Below are 20,000 nucleotides of genomic sequence, written 5' to 3' on the forward strand. Positions count from 1 at the left end.
AGTCAGTGAACAGTCAGTGAACAGTCAGTGAACAGTGAACAGTCAGTGAACAGTGAACAGTCAGTGAACAGTGAACAGTCAGTGAACAGTGAACAGTCAGTGAACAGTCAGTGAATATTTACCGGTGGTAGAACATGCGAGCCATCCCCATCCTCTGTTTCTCTCCTCCAGAAAGAACGTCTTTCCAGTCACTGACAGACTCCCAACCTGACACACAGATACTGCAGTTATACATGTAGTACTGAGTGTAGTATTAAGTGTAGTACTGAGTGTAGTACTAAGTGTAGTACTGAGTGTAGTACTGAGTGTAGTACTGAGTGTAGTAGTAAGTGTAGTACTGAGTGTAGTACTGAGTGTAGTATTAAGTGTAGTACTGAGTGTAGTACTGAGTGTAGTACTAAGTGTAGTACTGAGTGTAGTATTAAGTGTAGTACTGAGTGTAGTACTAAGTGTAGTACTGAGTGTAGTACTGAGTGTAGTACTGTGTGACAGTAAAGTCACAACACTAACAGACTTTATGTTTATGTGTTTACAGGATCATGATGTGACTGAGCTCGTTCTTATTGGATCATACTGTTTATCTGCAGATCAGCTGTTGGAACACCTGATTAACTCTTTAATCCTGAACACAAACACACACACAAACACACACACACACACGCACACACACACACACACACACACACACTGACCTCCCTCTCTGTCCAGGATGTAGAGCAGGTGGACGGTCCGGAGGATCTGCTCCAGATCTGAATCTGAGACTCCTCTCTGAACCATCTCCTCTACTGAGTCCGGATAGATCACCTGGTCCCTGAGGGTCCCCTCAGACATGTAGGGCCTGTACACACAATACTGCATCAATACTACAGTACTACAATACCACAGTACTACAGTACTACAGTAGACTGGATGACCTGTGAGCTGACAGGTGTAAAACTCCACCTGCAGGTGTCTGTGAACACTGACAGGTCACCTGGAGACACAGAGGCTCTATGATGTCACTGAGGTCACTGAAGCTGCTGTTAACCAGGTTTACTACAGTAGCAGTAGTAGTAATTGTAGTAATTGTAGTATTAGTACCTCTGTGGGATGTAGAACATGTGCTGTGGTTCTGGTCGGTACAGAACTCCTCCATAAACGGGCCATAGTCCACTGAGGATCCTGAACAGAGAACTCTTCCCACAGCCGTTTGGACCTGTGATCAACACGTTCATCCCTTCATCCACCTGACACACACACACACACACAGAAAACAAACTCACTGCTTGTTATGTTCATTCTGACACAAAAACATGAAAGAGTTCTTCACAATCCAGAGTATGAGGCTTGTGAAGAGACTGGGTCTGGTGCTGTTGAACAGTTGATGACTGACTGTACTGCTGTCTCTAATTTATTTGAAGTATCATCACAGTGAGGTAAGAATTAAGGATTTTATAGAGTACTTCAGGATGGGAGCTGAATCTTTACACAATGAGCTGAAGGAGGATGAGGAGATGTTACAGTGAGCAGATAAAAGTGTGTTTCAGGTTCTGGTTCTGATGTTTATCTCTACTGCAGGAAGTGTTTCGGCTGGTTGGTGCTCCTGTCGCTGCTCAGTCCACTGAGCCAAACGTGTTGGTCTGTTTGCTTCCAGAGTCACATGAAGGCAACCAGCGACCAGAGTGTTTCTACCAGTTCATGTTTACAGTAGGTGGAAGGAACACTGTGGGGACAGGAGCAGGCTGAAGGAAAGTAACAGTAGTAGCAGCAGCAGTAGCAGCAGCAGTAGTAGTAGTAGTAGTAGTACTAGAAGTAGCAGTAGTAGCAGTAGCAGTAGAAGCAGTAGCAGTAGCAGTAATAGTAGTAGTAGCAGTAGAAGTAGTAGCAGTTAGTGCTGGGCGGTATGACCAAAAATGTATATCAATGTATATGAAGCGCTTGGAGCGACCGCAGGAAAGAGACAGAGCGCTCAGATAAAAACACTCTGTGGACACATCTGAATATATGAAGACCTCAGCATCTAAACTCCAGAACATGAAGAAGAATGGACCAATCACAGAGCAGAGAGGTCAAAGGTCATGAATCAGAGGACAGAGAGGAGTTTCTGTCTCCATCAATGTTCCTCTTCTTCTTCTCCTGTTTCCTCCACACTCTTCCTCTCTATGAAATGTCACTCTATAATCCCTCTATTGTCTGTACGCACGCACGCACACACGCACGCACACACACACGCACACACATGCGCGCACACGCACGCACACACACACAGTGTTTCAGTAAATGCTAATGAGCTGCAGGCTGTGCTCTGACCTTTGACCTCAGAGAAGAAGAGATTAAAGTGAGATAGAGGAGTGAACTGAGCGCGCTCAGTACAGGAGTGACATCATCACCAGCCAATGTGAGTTGATGACAGAAACACCGGAAGTCATCTTCAGTCTGTTCTGTTGTTACAGTGTCATATCAATATTGATCAGTACAGATCATTTAAACATCAATCGATCAGTCATTCAGGCTCATCTGTTCTGCTCACAGGTGGACTCAGACTCAGGACTTATAATCCTGATGACAGTCGTATAGAATGAGTCTCTGTGGTGGACCTGCTCATCGTCTTCTCTGTGCTGATTTTACACTTTTGATTCTATAACCTGATCATGTATACACAGGACAGCATTAAATGTAAATGTAAATGTAATAAACCCTGTGACTTAATGCAGAATAAAGCTGAAGCAACACTGACACCATGTGGACAGCAGCACACACCGCACCACTGGACTGCTCTGTGTGTGTGTGCGTGTGTGTGTGTGTGTGTGTGAGTTACCTGGATGTTGAGGCTGGACACCACCACGTCTCCAGTCGGAGTGATGATTGGCAGGTTCTCACAGCGAATTCCCTTTTCCACACTGATAACATGACCTGTACACACACACACACACACACACACACACACACAGTCACACACACACACACACGACTCAAAATGGAGCTCCAAACTTTCCCACTTCCTGTTTACAGTCCAGCATGCTACCATGGTAAAGCTTCACGCATCACACCTGACCTGATGTTTGTGGTGAGCTCGTCACACAGTGAAAAAGCGACATCTTTTATTCTGAGCTTTCACACCGAGAATGAAGACATCGACCAATCATGCTGTGAGAAACAGACCTCAGCATCCCTCACTTTGTTTGTATCGTTGGTGTTTGAACGTGTTGATACATGATGACCCACGACTGTTTGATGACCCACGACTGTTGTGCCAGGTCCACTACTAACCACATTGTGAAGTTTGCGGATGACACGACAGTAGTGGGCCTTATCCATGTTGACAACGACATGGCCTACAGAGAGGAGGTGAAACAGCTTGTGGACTGGTGCAAAATCAACAACCTCGCCCTGAACGTCGACAAAACCAAGGAGATCATCGTCAACTTCAGGAGGAGCCAGCCCAGTCACACACCACTCCTCATCGACGACACAGCAGTAGAGAGAGTCAGCAGCACCAAGTTCCTGGGGGTGCAGATAACAGACACCCCGACCTGGTCCCACCACACCGGAGCTCTTGTAAAGAGAGCTCAGCAGCGCATGCACTTTCTGCGCCGGATGAAGAGAGCACACCTCCCCCCTCCAATTCTGACCACCTTCTACAGAGGCACTGTAGGGAGCATACTGACCAGCTGCCTCCCTGTCTGGTCAGGAGCCTGCAGTGCCTCTGACTGGACAGAAGGTGGTGAGGACCTCCCATCCAAGTCATTGCAAAGAAACGCTACCTGACCAGGGCTCATAACATCAGCAGAGACACCTCCCACCCCCACCATGGACTGTTCTCGCTGCTGGACTCTGGAAAGAGGTTCTGCAGCCTTCGAAGCAGAACAGCCAGGTTCTACGACAGCTTCTTCCCACAAGCCCCCCCCCCCATTCTCCCTCACACACCCACTCATAATACACATTGTGCAATATATTTTTATATTTTATATAGTATTTATGTCTACAGTTTTTATTTTATTTATTTATTTATTGTAAATACTTGCTGCTGTCAATATCCTGTGCTACACTGAGCCAAATGCAATGACATTTCGTTCTGATCTGCACTGTGAGGTGTAATTCTGAATGACAATAAAGAAAAGTCTAAGTCTAAGGACAGTCAGCTGAGACCAACAGGTGAATGTGACCTGTCTACCTGTCAGTGAGCCGTCAGAACTGCAGTGACACCACACAGAGCTCTGCAAGCTGGATCTGTTACTCCTCCAGTCCCTGTCCTGCTCGTCTGTCTTTCATTTTAATGTGATAATACACCTGTGTCAGCTCTAATGTGATAATACACCTGTGTCAGCTCTAATGTGATAATACACCTGTGTCAGCTCTAATGTTATAATACACCTGTGTCACCTCAGACATATTCACAGGTGAGTATTTCACATATTTGTGTGGTTCATTCGTCCCGGATGTGTCTGAACTCTCAGCTCCTACCTCTGATGTCCAGACGCCCATAGACTCTCTGACCGTGCTGAACCACTGCTCCTCCTCCTGCTCCTCCTCCTCCTGCTCCTCCTGTTAACTCCTCCTCTCTGTCTGCAGAGCGACGGTAGATTCCCTTGTTCACATCTTCAAACACATCCAACATCTCAGACACACGAGCAGTGTAACCTGCCAGCTCTGTCACCTGCGCGCGCACACGCACACACACACACACACACACACACACACACACACACACACACACACACACACACACACACACACACACACACACCACACAGGTAGGTTGTTGGTTCAGGAGCTTCTTTATCACATTAAGGATCAATAATGCTGCACAAACTGTAAAAGACTTCAGAGAGGAAACAAGGAGGAGGAGAAAGATGAAGAGGAGTAGAGAAGGAAGAGGTAGGAGGTGTAGACAGGAGGTGTAGAGGAGGTGCAGAGGAGGTATAGAGGAGGTATAGTGTAGATGTATGGGAGGTATAGAGGAGGTATAGAGGAGGTATAGAGGAGGTGTAGAGGAGGTGCAGAGGAGGTGTAGAAGAGGTGCAGAAGAGGAATAGAGGAGGTGCAGAGGAGGTGTAGAGGAAGTGTCGAGGAGGTGCAGAGGAAGTATAGAGGAGGTATAGAGGAGGTATAGAGGAGGTGCAGAGGAGGTGTAGAAGAGGTGCAGAAGAGGAATAGAGGAGGTGCAGAGGAGGTGTAGAGGAAATGTAGAGGAGGTGCAGAGGAGGTGTAGAGGAAATGCAGAGGAGGTGCAGAGGAGGTGTAGAGGAAATGCAGAGGAGGTGCAGAGGAGGTGTAGAGGAGGTATAGAAGAGATATACAGGAGGTGTAAAGGAGGAGCAGAGGAGGTGGAGAGGACGTGTAGAGGAGGTGTAGAGGAGGTGCAGGGGAGGTGTAGAGGAGATGTACCTCCTTGTAGGAGCTCATGATCCTCTCCACAGCGTCCGCTCCGGCGTTGAGGAGATTTCTGGCGGTGGTGAAGGCCTGCGTCCTCTCACTCACCAGCTCCTCCTCCTTCATCACCATGGCAGCCTGCTTCACCTCCTCAGAGTCTGATGATGTCACAGGTCAAAGGTCACACTCATTCATTAGGACTGTGTGTGTTTGTGGATGTGTGTGTGTGGTGTATGTTACCATATTTGGAGTATCCTGTGGCGGTGATGATGGGCACAGCGACCATGACGAGGCCAGAGGCACTCCAGACGTACTTCATGAGGAACTGCTCCAACATGACGTACCACAGACGCTTCAGCAGGATCTGATGGATCTGAGAGGACAGAGACCTGTAGCTCCTCTGCAGCTGGTTCATCTCCACCTGCCAATCACACACACTGTCATCATGATGTCATCATCATTCACAGCTACAGTCCTCTCTCTGTCCACCAGAGGGCGTGCTCATGATGTCATCACCTCCTGTTCAGGGGGCGTGTACCTTGTGTCCTCCGTAGAAGGCGATCTCCTCAGAGTTGGCGATGATGCGAGAGTGCATGTATCTCAGGTCTCCTTTCCTCCTTGCCTCCTCGGCCACCAGCTTCCCAAATCGAGGCGAGCAGGAGCGCAGGACTTTGGCGGTGAGCGCCACCACCAGGCCGGCGATGATGGACGGCCATGTTGTGTTCGCTCCTGCATGGAGGAATGTCACAGCGGTCAGGTGATGATGTGTCATCTTAAAACATGAAAGTAAAAAATATTACACAGTGAAGCAACGTTTGTCTTCTGGAACGAGCTCGATTTGTCCCACCGTGAATAAACACATCAACCAATCAGGTTGAGTCACAACTCAAACTGACGAGGACGGAGCTGCTGATTGGTTCTGTGTCTCAACAGCCCAAGCCAACAAGGGGGACACACAGGGGGACACCAGTTGTACCTTTGGACTGAGCGGTGCGCAGCAGGGTGTAACAGGTGACGACCACATCCAGGATGGGTTTGGTGAGGTTGGAGTAGAGATGAGCGATGGAGGCTGAAAACATCACCATGTCCTCAGTGAGAGATTGATCAGGATTGGACAGACGACCGTCCATGTTACTGACACGGTAGTATGTCTGCAGAGACAGAGACAGAGACAGAGTCAGAGTCAGAGACAGAGAAAGAGACAGAGTCAGAGTCAGAGTCAGAGTCAGAGACAGAGCCGAGGGATCATCACTCCAATCTTTAAAAGTGGAAACAAATACGAGCCAGACAACTACAGAGGCATATGTGTCAGCAGCAACCTGGGGAAGTTATTCTGCAGCATCTTAAACAGCCGTCTGCAAAACTTCCTCAGTGAGCACAATGTCCTGAGCAAGAGTCAGACTGGTTTTACACCACAACACAGAACCAGCGACCACATCTACACCCTCCACACCCTCGTCCAGAAACACGTCCACCAGAACAAAAACACAATCTTTTCTTGTTTTGTAGATTTCAAGAAAGCATTCGACTCAATTTGGCATCATGGTCTGTTCCTGAAATTATTAGAAAAAGGTATTGGAGGAAAAACCTACGATATCATCAAGACAAAGTAGAGGGGTGAAGCAGGGCTGCAGTCTGAGCCCCACCCTGTTTAACATCTACATCCATGAATTGGCCAAATCCCTGGAAGAGGCAGATATCTCTTCTCTGACATAGAAGTCAAATGCTTATTATTTGCAGATGACCTAATACTGCTCGCTCCATCAAAGGAGGCTCTACAAAAGCAACTAGATCACCTGCAGAAGTTCTGTCAGACCTGGGCCCTGACCGTTAACCTGGAAAAGACAAAAGTCATGGTCTTCCAGAAACGACCTAAGAGTCAGACAAACCAACACCGGTTCCACCTGGACTCTACGGACACAGAACACACACACAGCTACACATATTTAGGACTAAACATCACATCGACGGGAAATTTCCATCTGGCCATTAAAGATCTCCGAGACAAGAGCAGAAGAGCTTTCTGGACTATAAAAAATCCTCAAACAGACGTACCTGTCAAAATCTGGATCAAAATATTTCAATCCATAATTGAACCGATTATATTGTACTGCAGTGAAGTGTGGGGCCCTCTCAGGAACCAAGACTTTGAAAAATGGGACAAACACCCAATGGAAAGCCTGCACACAGAGATCTGCAAAGCTTCCTCAAAGTCCACAGGAACTCCCCCAACAACGGATGCAGAGCTGAATTAGGCCAATTTCCCCTGTTGGATCCAAAAAAGAGCTATAAAATTCTACCAACACCTCAAAGCCAGCGAGCCCGGCTCCACCACTACAAAGCCCTACAATGCCAAGAGGAGAGCAGAGACAGGAGTCCCCTCAGCCAGCTGGTCCAGAGGCTCAGCTCCAACAGCACCGGGCACCAAGACCGCCCTCACACAATCCGGCCCCGCCAAATTATAGCAAAGAAAAAGACAATTACATCAACTATTGGACATCTACAACCAAAACCCAAAGCAAACTCCAATGCTGTTTGGCCCTAAACACACAATACTCCCCGGCAGATTATCTGAGCTCTGTAACCGACCCGACACTGAGGAAAACGTTGACTATGTAGACTCAGCAGCCACAGCCGGGCCTGAGAGAGCGGCCGGCACAGACAGACGTGGCTGCCCAGAGAGGAGCGGCTGTGTCGGCTCGGTCCACACAGACACTTCCTGCTGCACTGACACATACACAGACATCAGAACCAGCTCTACACCAACATCACACACAGAAGCCCAAACTTCAGCAAACTCTCAGAGCAAGAAAACATACAACATCTACCCCCCCAACGGGACCCCGCGCCCCCCTGAAAGTCAAGTTAATTTCATTTATATCACCAAATCACAACAGAAGTCATTTCAGGTCACTTTTCCTATAGAACAGGTCTGGACCGTGTTCTTTAATAAATAATGATGTTATTGATCTAATTTAAGCAGCGAGGATATTTCATTTTATTTTCTTCATCGTGGCGCATCTACGCTTCTCCTCCGCTCTCTGTTTCACGATGGGCGGAGCTTCACCCCCTCCCCCCGACAAGCAGCACAAGTCCAGTCACCATAGGTTGACAGGGTTCGACCCACCTTGGCTGTCAGAGAGGACATTTTCCTCCTGGCTGTACAAAACTGATATTGGTAAGTACGCAAAAAAAGAGAAACAAATAAAACACAGATAGATGGATAAATAAACAAAAGTAGATTAATAGTTGTAAATAGTTGTAAGTAATTGTATCTGTAATTTGTACAAAAAAGAAAGATATTGCAAAAGTAGTTGTAATTGTTGGAGAGAAAAGAGAAAAATATTGTCAAAGAGTGTTCAAAAGTATTGTTATTAAAATGATTCCTGTTTGTTAACTGTCAGAGACAAAGACAGAGTCAGAGTCAGAGTCAGAGACAGAGACAGAGTCAGAGACAGAGACAGAGACAGAGACAGAGTCAGAGTCAGAGTCAGAGACAGAGTCAGAGTCAGAGACAGAGTCAGAGTCAGAGACAGAGACAGAGTCAGAGACAGAGTCAGAGACAGTCAGAGTCAGAGACAGAGACAGAGACAGAGTCAGAGTCAGAGTCAGAGTCAGAGACAGAGACAGAGTCAGAGACAGTCAGAGTCAGAGACAGAGACAGTCAGAGACAGTGACAGAGACAGAGTCAGAGTCAGAGACAGAGACAGAGTCAGAGACAGTCAGAGTCAGAGACAGAGACAGAGACAGAGTCAGAGTCAGAGTCAGAGACAGAGTCAGAGACAGAGACAGAGACAGAGTCAGAGACAGTCAGAGTCAGAGTCAGAGACAGAGACAGAGTCAGAGTCAGAGACAGAGTCAGAGTCAGAGTCAGAGACAGAGTCAGAGACAAAGACAGAGTCAGAGTCAGAGTCAGAGACAGAGACAGAGACAGAGTCAGAGACAGAGACAGAGTCAGAGTCAGAGTCAGAGTCAGAGTCAGAGACAGAGTCAGAAACAGAGACAGAGACAGAGACAGAGACAGAGTCAGAGACAGAGTCAGAGACAGAGACAGTCAGAGTCAGAGTCAGAGACAGAGTCAGAGACAGAGACAGAGACAGAGACAGAGTCAGAGTCAGAGTCAGAGTCAGAGACAGAGACAGAGACAGAGACAGAGTCAGAGTCAGAGACAGAGACAGAGTCAGAGACAGAGTCAGAGACAGTCAGAGTCAGAGACAGAGACAGAGACAGAGTCAGAGTCAGAGTCAGAGACAGAGACAGAGTCAGAGACAGTCAGAGTCAGAGACAGAGACAGTCAGAGACAGAGTCAGTGACAGAGACAGAGTCAGAGTCAGAGACAGAGACAGAGTCAGAGACAGTCAGAGTCAGAGACAGAGACAGAGACAGAGACAGAGACAGAGTCAGAGTCAGAGTCAGAGACAGAGTCAGAGACAGTCAGAGACAGAGTCAGAGACAGTCAGAGACAGAGTCAGTGACAGAGACAGAGTCAGAGTCAGAGACAGAGACAGAGTCAGAGTCAGAGACAGTCAGAGTCAGAGACAGAGACAGAGTCAGAGACAGAGTCAGAGACAGAGTCAGAGACAGAGACAGAGACAGAGTCAGAGACAGAGTCAGAACTTGATAACGTCCAACCCAACAGTGTAACTGAAATGAACGTCTGGACGTTGGGGAACTAACATGAGTGCAGAGTACTGGATGATTTAAATGAGCGTAAGGGAACTATAATAAACATGAAGTGTTGGGGAGTACATGGGCCTGCACATATGGGAACTAACATGAACTTGGGACGTTAGAGAATTAAGATGACTATGAAGTGCTGGAGAACTAAAATGAGCGTTGAGCATTTGGGAACTACAACAAGCAGGGGAAGCCTGGGAGCTTAAAAGTGTATGAGGTTCATTCATTACTCAGATCCAGAAGATGCAACAAAATCATGTCCAGATTGTACGTTGGAATCCAACCATGGAAACAAGAAAGCACAGAATACATAAAGACGAAGTGGAAGAAAGAGGCAGATGTACTGATTTCTGCTGAGAGTTGGGAGAAAATATTCCAGCTACAGTGGATCTCAACAGGTTCGAGCTGGAGACAGGTTTCCTGGAAAAATATTGTGAGATTTTTTGTTACACTCGTCCAGAAACGACATGAAGGTGGCGGCGATGCCTGCTGGAGACTCTGTGGGACTAATGGAGCGAATCATTGGCAGGTTATTAGAACATACTGAAGAGATTCATAAACATATAAATAACATATTTGGAGTAAACATCCCCTTCAAATGTGAAACTCTGTATTTGGGTGATATATTGTTCGGAAATTGGAATTTCAATAACAAAAAGCTACTTATTTTATTGTTAGCATGCAAGAAATCCATCAGGAGAAAATGGTTAAAAGTAGATCCACCAGGAGGATCCACATCGTACACCAGATCTACATCATGGAAAAGTTGACATTTTCCCTCAGAGTGCAAAAAGAAACATTTTACCAGATCTGGACGTGAAGCCAATGAGGTCAGACTTTATTTGACTCTATCATTCACTTTTGACTCATCTAACTATTTATTTATTTTTCATTTTAACAGTCTTGAGAGGTTAAAAAGGATCGTTGTGGAGCTAAAAAGTGCTTCAGGTGTTTGATGAGCACTGGGGACAGTTTGTGTGTGTGTGTGTGTGTGTGTGTGTGTGTGTGTGTGTTACCTGGTTGGTGAAGTACAGGTGGTAGGCGTGGTCGACCAATCGGCTTCTGAACCTGAGGCTCAGCTGACCCTCCAGGAATCTGATGGCGCTGTTGATGAAAGTTGCAGGAACGGCAACGAGGAGCCACTTAGAGAGCTGCAGCATGAAGGCCTGAGGGTCCTTCTGAACGATACACTTCACTATCACACCTGAGGGATCAATACTACTGATCAGTACTGATCACACCTGAGGGATCAATGCTACTGATCAATACTGATGTTCTAAACATTGGGAACAACTAAAACTCTGTGAACTGTAAAGGAACATTTGGGTTGACAGAGAGACAGAGAGATATATTAATATATTAATAATAATATATTAATATATATATATTAATTATATATGTATTATTTGTTCTGTAATCCTTTGCTTTGGCAATATTGTGTAAAACATTCATGCCAATAAAGCTTGTTGAATTGAAATTGAATTGAATTGAGAGAGACAGAAAGACAGACAGAGAGACAGAGACAGAGAGAGAGAGAGCATGAGCTCCTGAAGATAATCTCTTTTTTATGTTTTAAGATGAGATAAACTTTCAATTTTGTGTCAAATTTTGAAGAGGAAACACTTTTAGAGGAACTACCTCCCTAAAAGAAGAAAAACAGAAAAGAAAATGCCAAAGGAAACTTGGAGAAATCATCTGAACTGAGGAGTCCAGCAGAAAAGTCCAGCCAACTGACAAACGGACAGTTAGTCAAACTGTCCTGAAGACAACAAACACACCTGACAACGAGCAAGAGGAGGAACACAGCAAGAAGAGGAAGTGAGTGAGAACACCAGAGACAATACAGCCTGCACAAGGCTTATAAAAAACAAAATAACTACCTACAAACTAATTTAAGTTAGTTTCAGTTAAAGCTAACAGCTAGCCAACAAGACTGCAAACCTTAGCAACGGTTACTAAGGAGCTGGAACAGCAGCCATGCAGCAGCAGAGCCCTGCAGCCTCAGACTCAGCTCAGACAGGAGCTGTTCCTCTCTTCTACACACAAGATCTCAAAAATGAAAGTGCCAGGAAGGCACACAAACAGAAAGTAATGAAGGACAGACCAGAGACACTCTTCTCTGACTCCTACAAGAATGGAGACGTCAGCAACCTGATCTTCTTCACAGAGCAGCCACTGGCATGGCACTCTGCTATAAGGACCCACTACCCCTCTGTGAAGAAAGAGGGCATCTGTAATGGCTGGAAACTGAAGGTCAAAGAAGCAGAAGACCCAGACTCCCCCATGACATCAGTCAACATATACAAGAATGGGACTGTCATTGTGCAGGGAAACCTCAGGCAGTTTGAGCTGGACTTTCCCCTTTTAAAGGAAAGAGCCCAGCAGGAGAAGAGCCCCCCGCCTGATGACACCCACACCCTGCCAGACACAGACACCACCTCCACCCCCACCTGCCCCCCTGCTGACCAGAAGAGTGAGCCCCCCAGCTCTGAACAGGCCCAGGACCCCCAGCTGACCTCCACCATCACTGACATGAAGGTGAAGTTCAGTGAGCTGGAGAGAGAGCTGGTCCAGCTGAGAGAGCTGATCAGCCATCAGCCGAACCAGGAGGAGGCCTGCAGCCTCAGCACAGAACTGAGCAGACTGAGGCAGGACAGGGAGCAGAACAAGACAGAGCTGAGCACCCTGAGGACTGAGATCAGAGAGCTGCAGCAGCACCAGGAGAACCACATGGCAGCACTGAGCGCCCTGACAGAGGAGGTGAAGGAGCTGAGAGAGGAGGGAGAGAGCTACAGGAGAGAGCTGGCCTCTCTGTTACAGAAGCTCCAGGAGACAGACAGAGTCACCCCAGACCTGACAGGACAGCAGGACTCACACCCAGACCACAACCAGGACCCTGGGAGCCCCACCCAGAGACACCAGGACCAAGAGGCTCCACCCACCCAGAGACACCAGGACAGAGAGGCTCCACCCACCCAGAGACACCCGGACCAAGAGGCTCCACCCACCCAGAGACACCCGGACCAAGAGGCTCCACCCACCCAGAGACACCCGGACCAAGAGGCTCCACCCACCCAGAGACACCAGGACAGAGAGGCTCCACCCACCCAGAGACACCCGGACCAAGAGGCTCCACCCACCCAGAGACACCAGGACAGAGAGGCTCCACCCACCCAGAGACACCCGGACCAAGAGGCTCCACCCACCCAGAGACACCCGGACCAAGAGGCTCCACCAACCCAGAGACACCCGGACCAAGAGGCTCCACCCACCCAGAGACACCCGGACCAAGAGGCTCCACCCACCCAGCAGCTCCCCTCCAGTCCACAGACCAACACCACACCCAGACCACCCCCCAGCCCACTGGTCAACTCCACCCCTCGTCCATCCAGACCGGCACAGCAGCCAGACATCGTCATCCTCATCGACTCCAATGGAAAGTTCTTAAATGAAAAGAAACTTTTCCCCAACCACAAGGTGGCCAAACTCTGGTGCCCAACCAGCCAACATGCCATGGAGCTGCTGTCAGAGGAGCGTCTGGGTTCTCCGAGTCACATCATCATCCACACCGGCTCCAACGAGCTGAAGACGCAGCAGGAGAGAGTGTCAGAGTCACTCAAAGGAGTGATAGAAAAAGCCTCCAGCACCTTCCCAAACAGTAGAGTGGTTATATCAACCCTGCTGCCCAGGAAAGATTTCCACCCAGACACCATCCACAGGATCAACAGCAGCGTCTCCAGAGACTGTGTCCTGAGGCCCAACGTCCACCTGGCCCACCACCCCACCCTGGACATCAGCTGCCTTTATGACTACGTCCATCTACTTAAAAACACCGTCCCCATCTTCGCCCGGACACTGAAGGACGTCGCTCTCAACCGAGACCAGTCCACTCCCCAAAGAAGGAACACGTCAGCCTGCAGCACCCCCAGACCGCCATCCAGACCATCCAGACCATCCCCACGGAGACCTGACTATCTTCATCCCCCTACACGACGACCCCACCAGGGCAGCTACAAACCCCCTCACACCCGACCAGAGCCCCAGGAGCCCCACCCCAGCACCATCACCAGGAGCCACGCCCCGGCACACTGAGCTACGCTCAGGTGGTGAGGAGAGCAGCAGACCCCCCCCCTTACCCTTCCAACCTCCAACCCCACCCCTACACCCCCACACAGCCAGCTGAGAGACATCCAGCACATGCTCAGCCTGCTCTGCTCCCACCTGATAGGTCAAACACAGTAGACAACCCTAGAGTGTTTATTTATTTATTGTTATTATTATTATTATCATTATTATTTACTTATTTAATTATTTATTTATTCATTCATTTTAAAGGGTTATATTATTATTAGGTCCAAACTCCTAATATCTAACATGTTCTGAAACTGATCTCTTCATTGACACTAGGATTGGGAGTAGGGGTGTGCGATATGACGATATTAGATCGTGAAGGATCAGAATGTGTAGACGATCTGCCAAAGTGCAGAGATCGTAGGGATCGTCTAGGGCACGTTCTATAAATTGCAGTTCTATGCTGACGCACCAAACGTATTACGTCGTCAACCTGACCGACCAATCATAGCGAATTAGGGCAGTGACGCGCTTTCTTACCCACCTCCTTGTTTATGTGTGTAGCGGTAGCCGCATGGAGAGCCATGGCTGAGAGCCAAACGGAGGAGTTGGTCGCTTTTTAAAAAAAACAAACAAAAAAAAAACAGCGTTTCACATCTCTCATCTCTGCCAGTTAGCCCCTCCACCTGCCGCCTCTCACACACACACACACACACACACGCGCACACACACACACACACACACACACACACACACACACACACACACACAGTAATCAGAGTGTTGTTTACCTTTTAGTATGTTTACGTTGTTTGCACATGTTGGCAAAACTGCAACTATTTAAATTAAAATCTGTTCAGAAAGGTTCTTTGGCCTAAATTGTCTGTTTTTCTTTTTTTGATTTAAGATCATGATAAAATCGAAATCGCGATTTTATTTTTAAAAAATCGTGATATGATATTTTTGCCATATCGCCCACCCCTAATTGGGAGCTTATCTCATTTTAACACTGAATGCTACATTTTGAGTTTTAAACTTAATGAAATCTAAATCGTTTGTTCTCTCATGTTGGAACATCCAGGGTCTGAGCTCCTCTGCTTTTGGCCTTAAGAGCAGGACCCCAGACTTTAAGAGAGAGTTAGAAAATTCAGACATCATTGTTTTGCAGGAGACTTGGAATAGAGGAGACGTGTCCACTGGTTGTCCTTCAGGTTATAGAGAAGTCATTTTCCCATCTACCAAACTGAAAAGTGTAAGCCAAGGCAGAGATTCAGGAGGGATGTTGATCTGGAACAAGACGAACCTCACACACTCAACAGAATTACTCAAAAAAGGAGATTTCTCAATTTGGTTCAAAATAAAAAAGAGGTGGTCTCCACAGACAAAGACATGTTCATGTCCCCCATCAGAGTCCCCTTATTATAACGAAAACAGCTTCTCCATTCTTGAAGATGAAATCAGCTACTACCAAACACAGGGAAACGTACTGATCTGTGGTGACCTTAACGCCAGAACAGGCACAGAACCAGATCTGATTAATGCACATGGAGACAAACACATACCGGGCCAGATCAACATCCCCTCTCCTTCACATCGGCACAGGAACAACTTTGACAAAACCGTCAACAGAAATGGGCATCAGCTGCTGCAGTTGTGTCGCACGCTGGGTCTGTACATAGTCAACGGTCGGCTTCGAGGGGACTCCTTTGGTCTCTACACACAGCTCTCCTCTTGGCAACAGCGCAGTGGACTATAGTATTACAGACCTAGAGCCCCTCTGTCTGAGAGCGTTCACCGTCAGCCCCCTGACACCCTGATCTGATCACAGCAAAATCACCCTGTACATTAGGAAGACACCAACTGACCCCCATGTAGCAGAGCCCAGCAAACTCAACCGCTCCAAACAACCCTATAGATGGACAAGTAATAGCAAGGATGACTACCAGAAAGCAATCGGTAGGCCTGTCACGATAACAAATTTTGCTGGACAATAAATTGTCCTAGAAATTATTGCGATAAACGATAATATTGTCGCTTTGAGACCATTTTTCAACTAATATAATGATAATGGCAAAATAATGCAAGTACACCCTTTCAAAGATCAATAAACCTTTATTTCTAAAGAATATTTAACATTGGAATGTGAAGAAGACATTTTAAATATCCAAAATAAATAAAGATGGAGGCTGTGGCCAAAGCAATTGAGCCATGGCCAGCCAGGTTCCTTACTGCAGCAACAATGTTAGCACCATTGTCTGTAGTGATGCGGAGGCGTGACGGTACACGTGATGATGATGACGTATGTGCTTTTTTCCAAGGTGTTTCCCTGGTGTCCTCCTGTTAATCTAAACATGTACCAGCTGTCTGTTTATAATCATATGGATGCTGTTATAATGTGTTGTGATTGAGATCCTGACCCACCAAACATCCTGGAAAGTGACAAAGTTACGTTTTTCTATAATTTACATAATTACATAATCGCCATCAGTAAACTGGACGCTGTCTGACTATTTCACTCTCGGGGTTCACTAAGTTCACTGAGTCTCGTCGGGAGGGCTGACCGTCACCATGACAACAGTAACTGACCGTCGCGCGACAAACACTTGGTGAGTTAAAGTTTTTTGCCGGGGACAGACGCTGTTTTTCGGGCAGAAATGTGACGAAGAGTCGGTCAGACCGACAGGCTGACAGACGCTTCTTCACGAATAACTGCAGTATTTTTTTCCTCACATAAGTTGCCAAAGACACGACCAGTTACTAAGTTCCTGTTGTTTGGTCCTGTAACGTTGCTTTGTGGGACATTTATTTTTATTTTGTTGAGTGAAGGATCTGTAGAGTTATCAGACACCAACACCATCAGACCTACACGCCCTCGCTCCGCGCCGCCGGCTCGGTTCGCCTCTGATACCTCCGGAGGCGCAGCGAAATTTCACCCCTCACCGCATCTGAAACGTTCACACAAAGGCGGATGCGGAGAATTGGCGCAGTATCCTCGCATGCAAACGGCTGCGTGAATGGGGCTAGTGACTGACACGAGGGTTCTAGTGAGAGACACGAGGAAAACAAACAAGCATGCAAATGGAAATTATCGAGGCCGGCAAAATTATCGAGCTCATTTTAATTTATCGTATGATTAATTGATTTATTGATTATCGTGACAGGCCTAGCAATCGGTCATCCAACAATCCAATCTCAGTTAGAGCATTTTATCACCACCTCGTATCCCCACAGCAGTGACGGCCTGAACCAGGCTGTTCGGGATATTAACTACATATTTGACAACACAGCATCTCTATCCAATCTGAAAAAATCTCAGCGTCACAGTTCAAACTCAGCTAATGAAAAGTGGTTGGCTATTCAAAACGGGGAAATATGGAAAAAACACTTTAAAAATCTATACAGTGCAATCACTCTGGATTCGGCCCAAAATAATCTGCTCAACAAACTAGAAACCCTTGAATCAATCGTTAAAGACAAACACAATCCTTTAGATTTTGAAATTAGTGAAGGGGAGCTGCTGGCTAAGATCCAGACCCTGCAACCAAGGAAGGCAAGTGGCCCTGATGGCATCTTAAATGAAATGCTTCAGTTTAGCAGCCATAAAATCAAGACTGCCATATTGAAATTATTCAATCTGATTCTGAACATTGGACATTTTCCTGACACCTGGAGCCGAGGGATCATCACTCCAATCTTTAAAAGCGGAAACAAATACGAGCCAGACAACTACAGAGGCATATGTGTCAGCAGCAACCCGGGGAAGTTATTCTGCAGCATCTTAAACAGCCGTCTGCAAAACTTCCTCAGTGAGCACAATGTCCTGAGCAAGAGTCAGACTGGTTTTACACCACAACACAGAACCAGCGACCACATCTACACCCTCCACACCCTCGTCCAGAAACACGTCCACCAGAACAAAAACACAATCTACTCTTGTTTTGTAGATTTCAAGAAAGCATTCAACTCAATTTGGCATCATGGTCTGTTCCTGAAATTATTAGAAAAAGGTATTGGAGGAAAAACCTACGATATCATCAAGACAAAGTAGAGGGGTGAAGCAGGGCTGCAGTCTGAGCCCCACCCTGTTTAACATCTACATCCATGAATTGGCCAAATCCCTGGAAGAGGCAGATATCTCTTCTCTGACATAGAAGTCAAATGCTTATTATCTGCAGATGACCTAATACTGCTCGCTCCATCAAAGGAGGCTCTACAAAACAACTAGATCACCTGCAGAAGTTCTGTCAGACCTGGGCCCTGACCGTTAACCTGGAAAAGACAAAAGTCATGGTCTTCCAGAAACGACCTAAGAGTCAGACAAACCAACACCGGTTCCACCTGGACTCTACGGACACAGAACACACACACAGCTACACATGTTTAGGACTAAACATCACATCGACGGGAAATTTCCATCTGGCCATTAAAGATCTCCGAGACAAGAGCAGAAGAGCTTTCTGGACGATAAAAAACCCTCAAACAGACGTACCTGTCAAAATCTGGATCAAAATATTTCAATCCATAATTGAACCAATCTTATTGTGCGGCAGTGAAGTGTGGGGCCCTCTCATCAACCAAGACTTTGAAAAATGGGACAAACACCCAATGGAAAGCTGCACACAGAGATCTGCAAAGCTTCCTCAAAGTCCACAGGAACTCCCCCAACAACGGATGCAGAGCTGAATTAGGCCAATTTCCCCTGTTGGATCCAAAAAAGAGCTATAAAATTCTACCAACACCTCAAAGCCAGCGAGCCCGGCTCCACCACTACAAAGCCCTACAATGCCAAGAGGAGAGAAGACAGGAGTCCCCTCAGCCAGCTGGTCCAGAGGCTCAGCTCCAACAGCACCGGGCACCAAGACCGCCCTCACACAATCCGGCCCCGCCAAATTATAGCAAAGAAAAAGACAATTACATCAACTATTGGACATCTACAACCAAAACCCAAAGCAAACTCCAATGCTGTTTGGCCCTAAACACACAATACTCCCTGCAGATTATCTGAGCTCTGTAACCGACCCGACACTGAGGAAAACGTTGACTATGTAGACTCAGCAGCCACAGCCGGGCCTCAGAGAGCGGCCGGCACAGACAGACGTGGCTGCCCAGAGAGGAGCGGCTGTGTCGGCTCGGTCCACACAGACACTTCCTGCTGCACTGACACATACACAGACATCAGAACCAGCTCTACACCAACATCACACACAGAAGCCCAAACTTCAGCAAACTCTCAGAGCAAGAAAACATACAACATCTACTGGGAGAGAAAAGTGCCGCTGCTGCAGATGCTGCAGAATATGTGAAGCTGCCAACACCTGACATGATCTCCTCCTCATGAGCAGCTGCTCCTCACTGGGTCCTTACCTGCACACTGACACACACACACACACACACACACACACACACACACACACACACACACACACACACTTTCCTTTCTTTTTCTTTTTTTTTAATTATTATTAACTATTAATTATCTATGTATTCTTTTTCTGTAGTCCTAATGCGACAGAGAGACAGAGATGCACTTTCTCCTACAATGTAAAGCATTCAACGAAAGCAGGAACATTTATTTTAACAAGTTCAACTCTGTAATCTCAGAGTTCAAAGAGCTGAACCACCTCTCAACATTAAAATACTCCTGGGAGAAGGAGACAGGGCACACACACACACACACACGCACACACACGCACAGTCACACACACTGTATATACTGTATATATAATTAATGTAAATCAATCTTGGTGTTGTGTTTGTGTTGTTATTTGTTGTGTTCTGTCCACTTTCACGCCAATAAAGCTCCTTTGAATTGAATTGAATTGAATTGAATTTGAATTTGAATTTAAATTTGAGAGACAGATAGACAGACACACAGACACACAGACAGACAGACACACACA

At 46.9% G+C, this 20,000-nt stretch overlaps 1 protein-coding gene across 1 annotated transcript in view; it reads right to left on the reverse strand.

Annotated features, from left to right (window-relative positions):
* Window positions 1-20,000, reverse strand: part of LOC140999488 (ATP-binding cassette sub-family D member 1-like) — a 26,085-nt gene that overhangs the window by 2,446 nt on the left and 3,639 nt on the right. Inside the window, exons 5-14 of the mRNA XM_073469907.1 lie at window positions 11,046-11,233; window positions 6,329-6,503; window positions 5,891-6,081; window positions 5,593-5,773; window positions 5,368-5,510; window positions 4,444-4,636; window positions 2,798-2,892; window positions 1,081-1,226; window positions 693-838; window positions 123-207 (exon numbers count right to left, since the gene is read on the reverse strand). Coding sequence (XP_073326008.1) covers window positions 123-207; window positions 693-838; window positions 1,081-1,226; window positions 2,798-2,892; window positions 4,444-4,636; window positions 5,368-5,510; window positions 5,593-5,773; window positions 5,891-6,081; window positions 6,329-6,503; window positions 11,046-11,233 — 1,543 coding nt within the window. The remainder of the gene's footprint in view (window positions 1-122; window positions 208-692; window positions 839-1,080; window positions 1,227-2,797; window positions 2,893-4,443; window positions 4,637-5,367; window positions 5,511-5,592; window positions 5,774-5,890; window positions 6,082-6,328; window positions 6,504-11,045; window positions 11,234-20,000) is intronic.

Source organism: Pagrus major, chromosome 7 (genome assembly GCF_040436345.1).
Source record: "Pagrus major chromosome 7, Pma_NU_1.0".
NCBI lineage: Eukaryota > Metazoa > Chordata > Actinopteri > Spariformes > Sparidae > Pagrus > Pagrus major.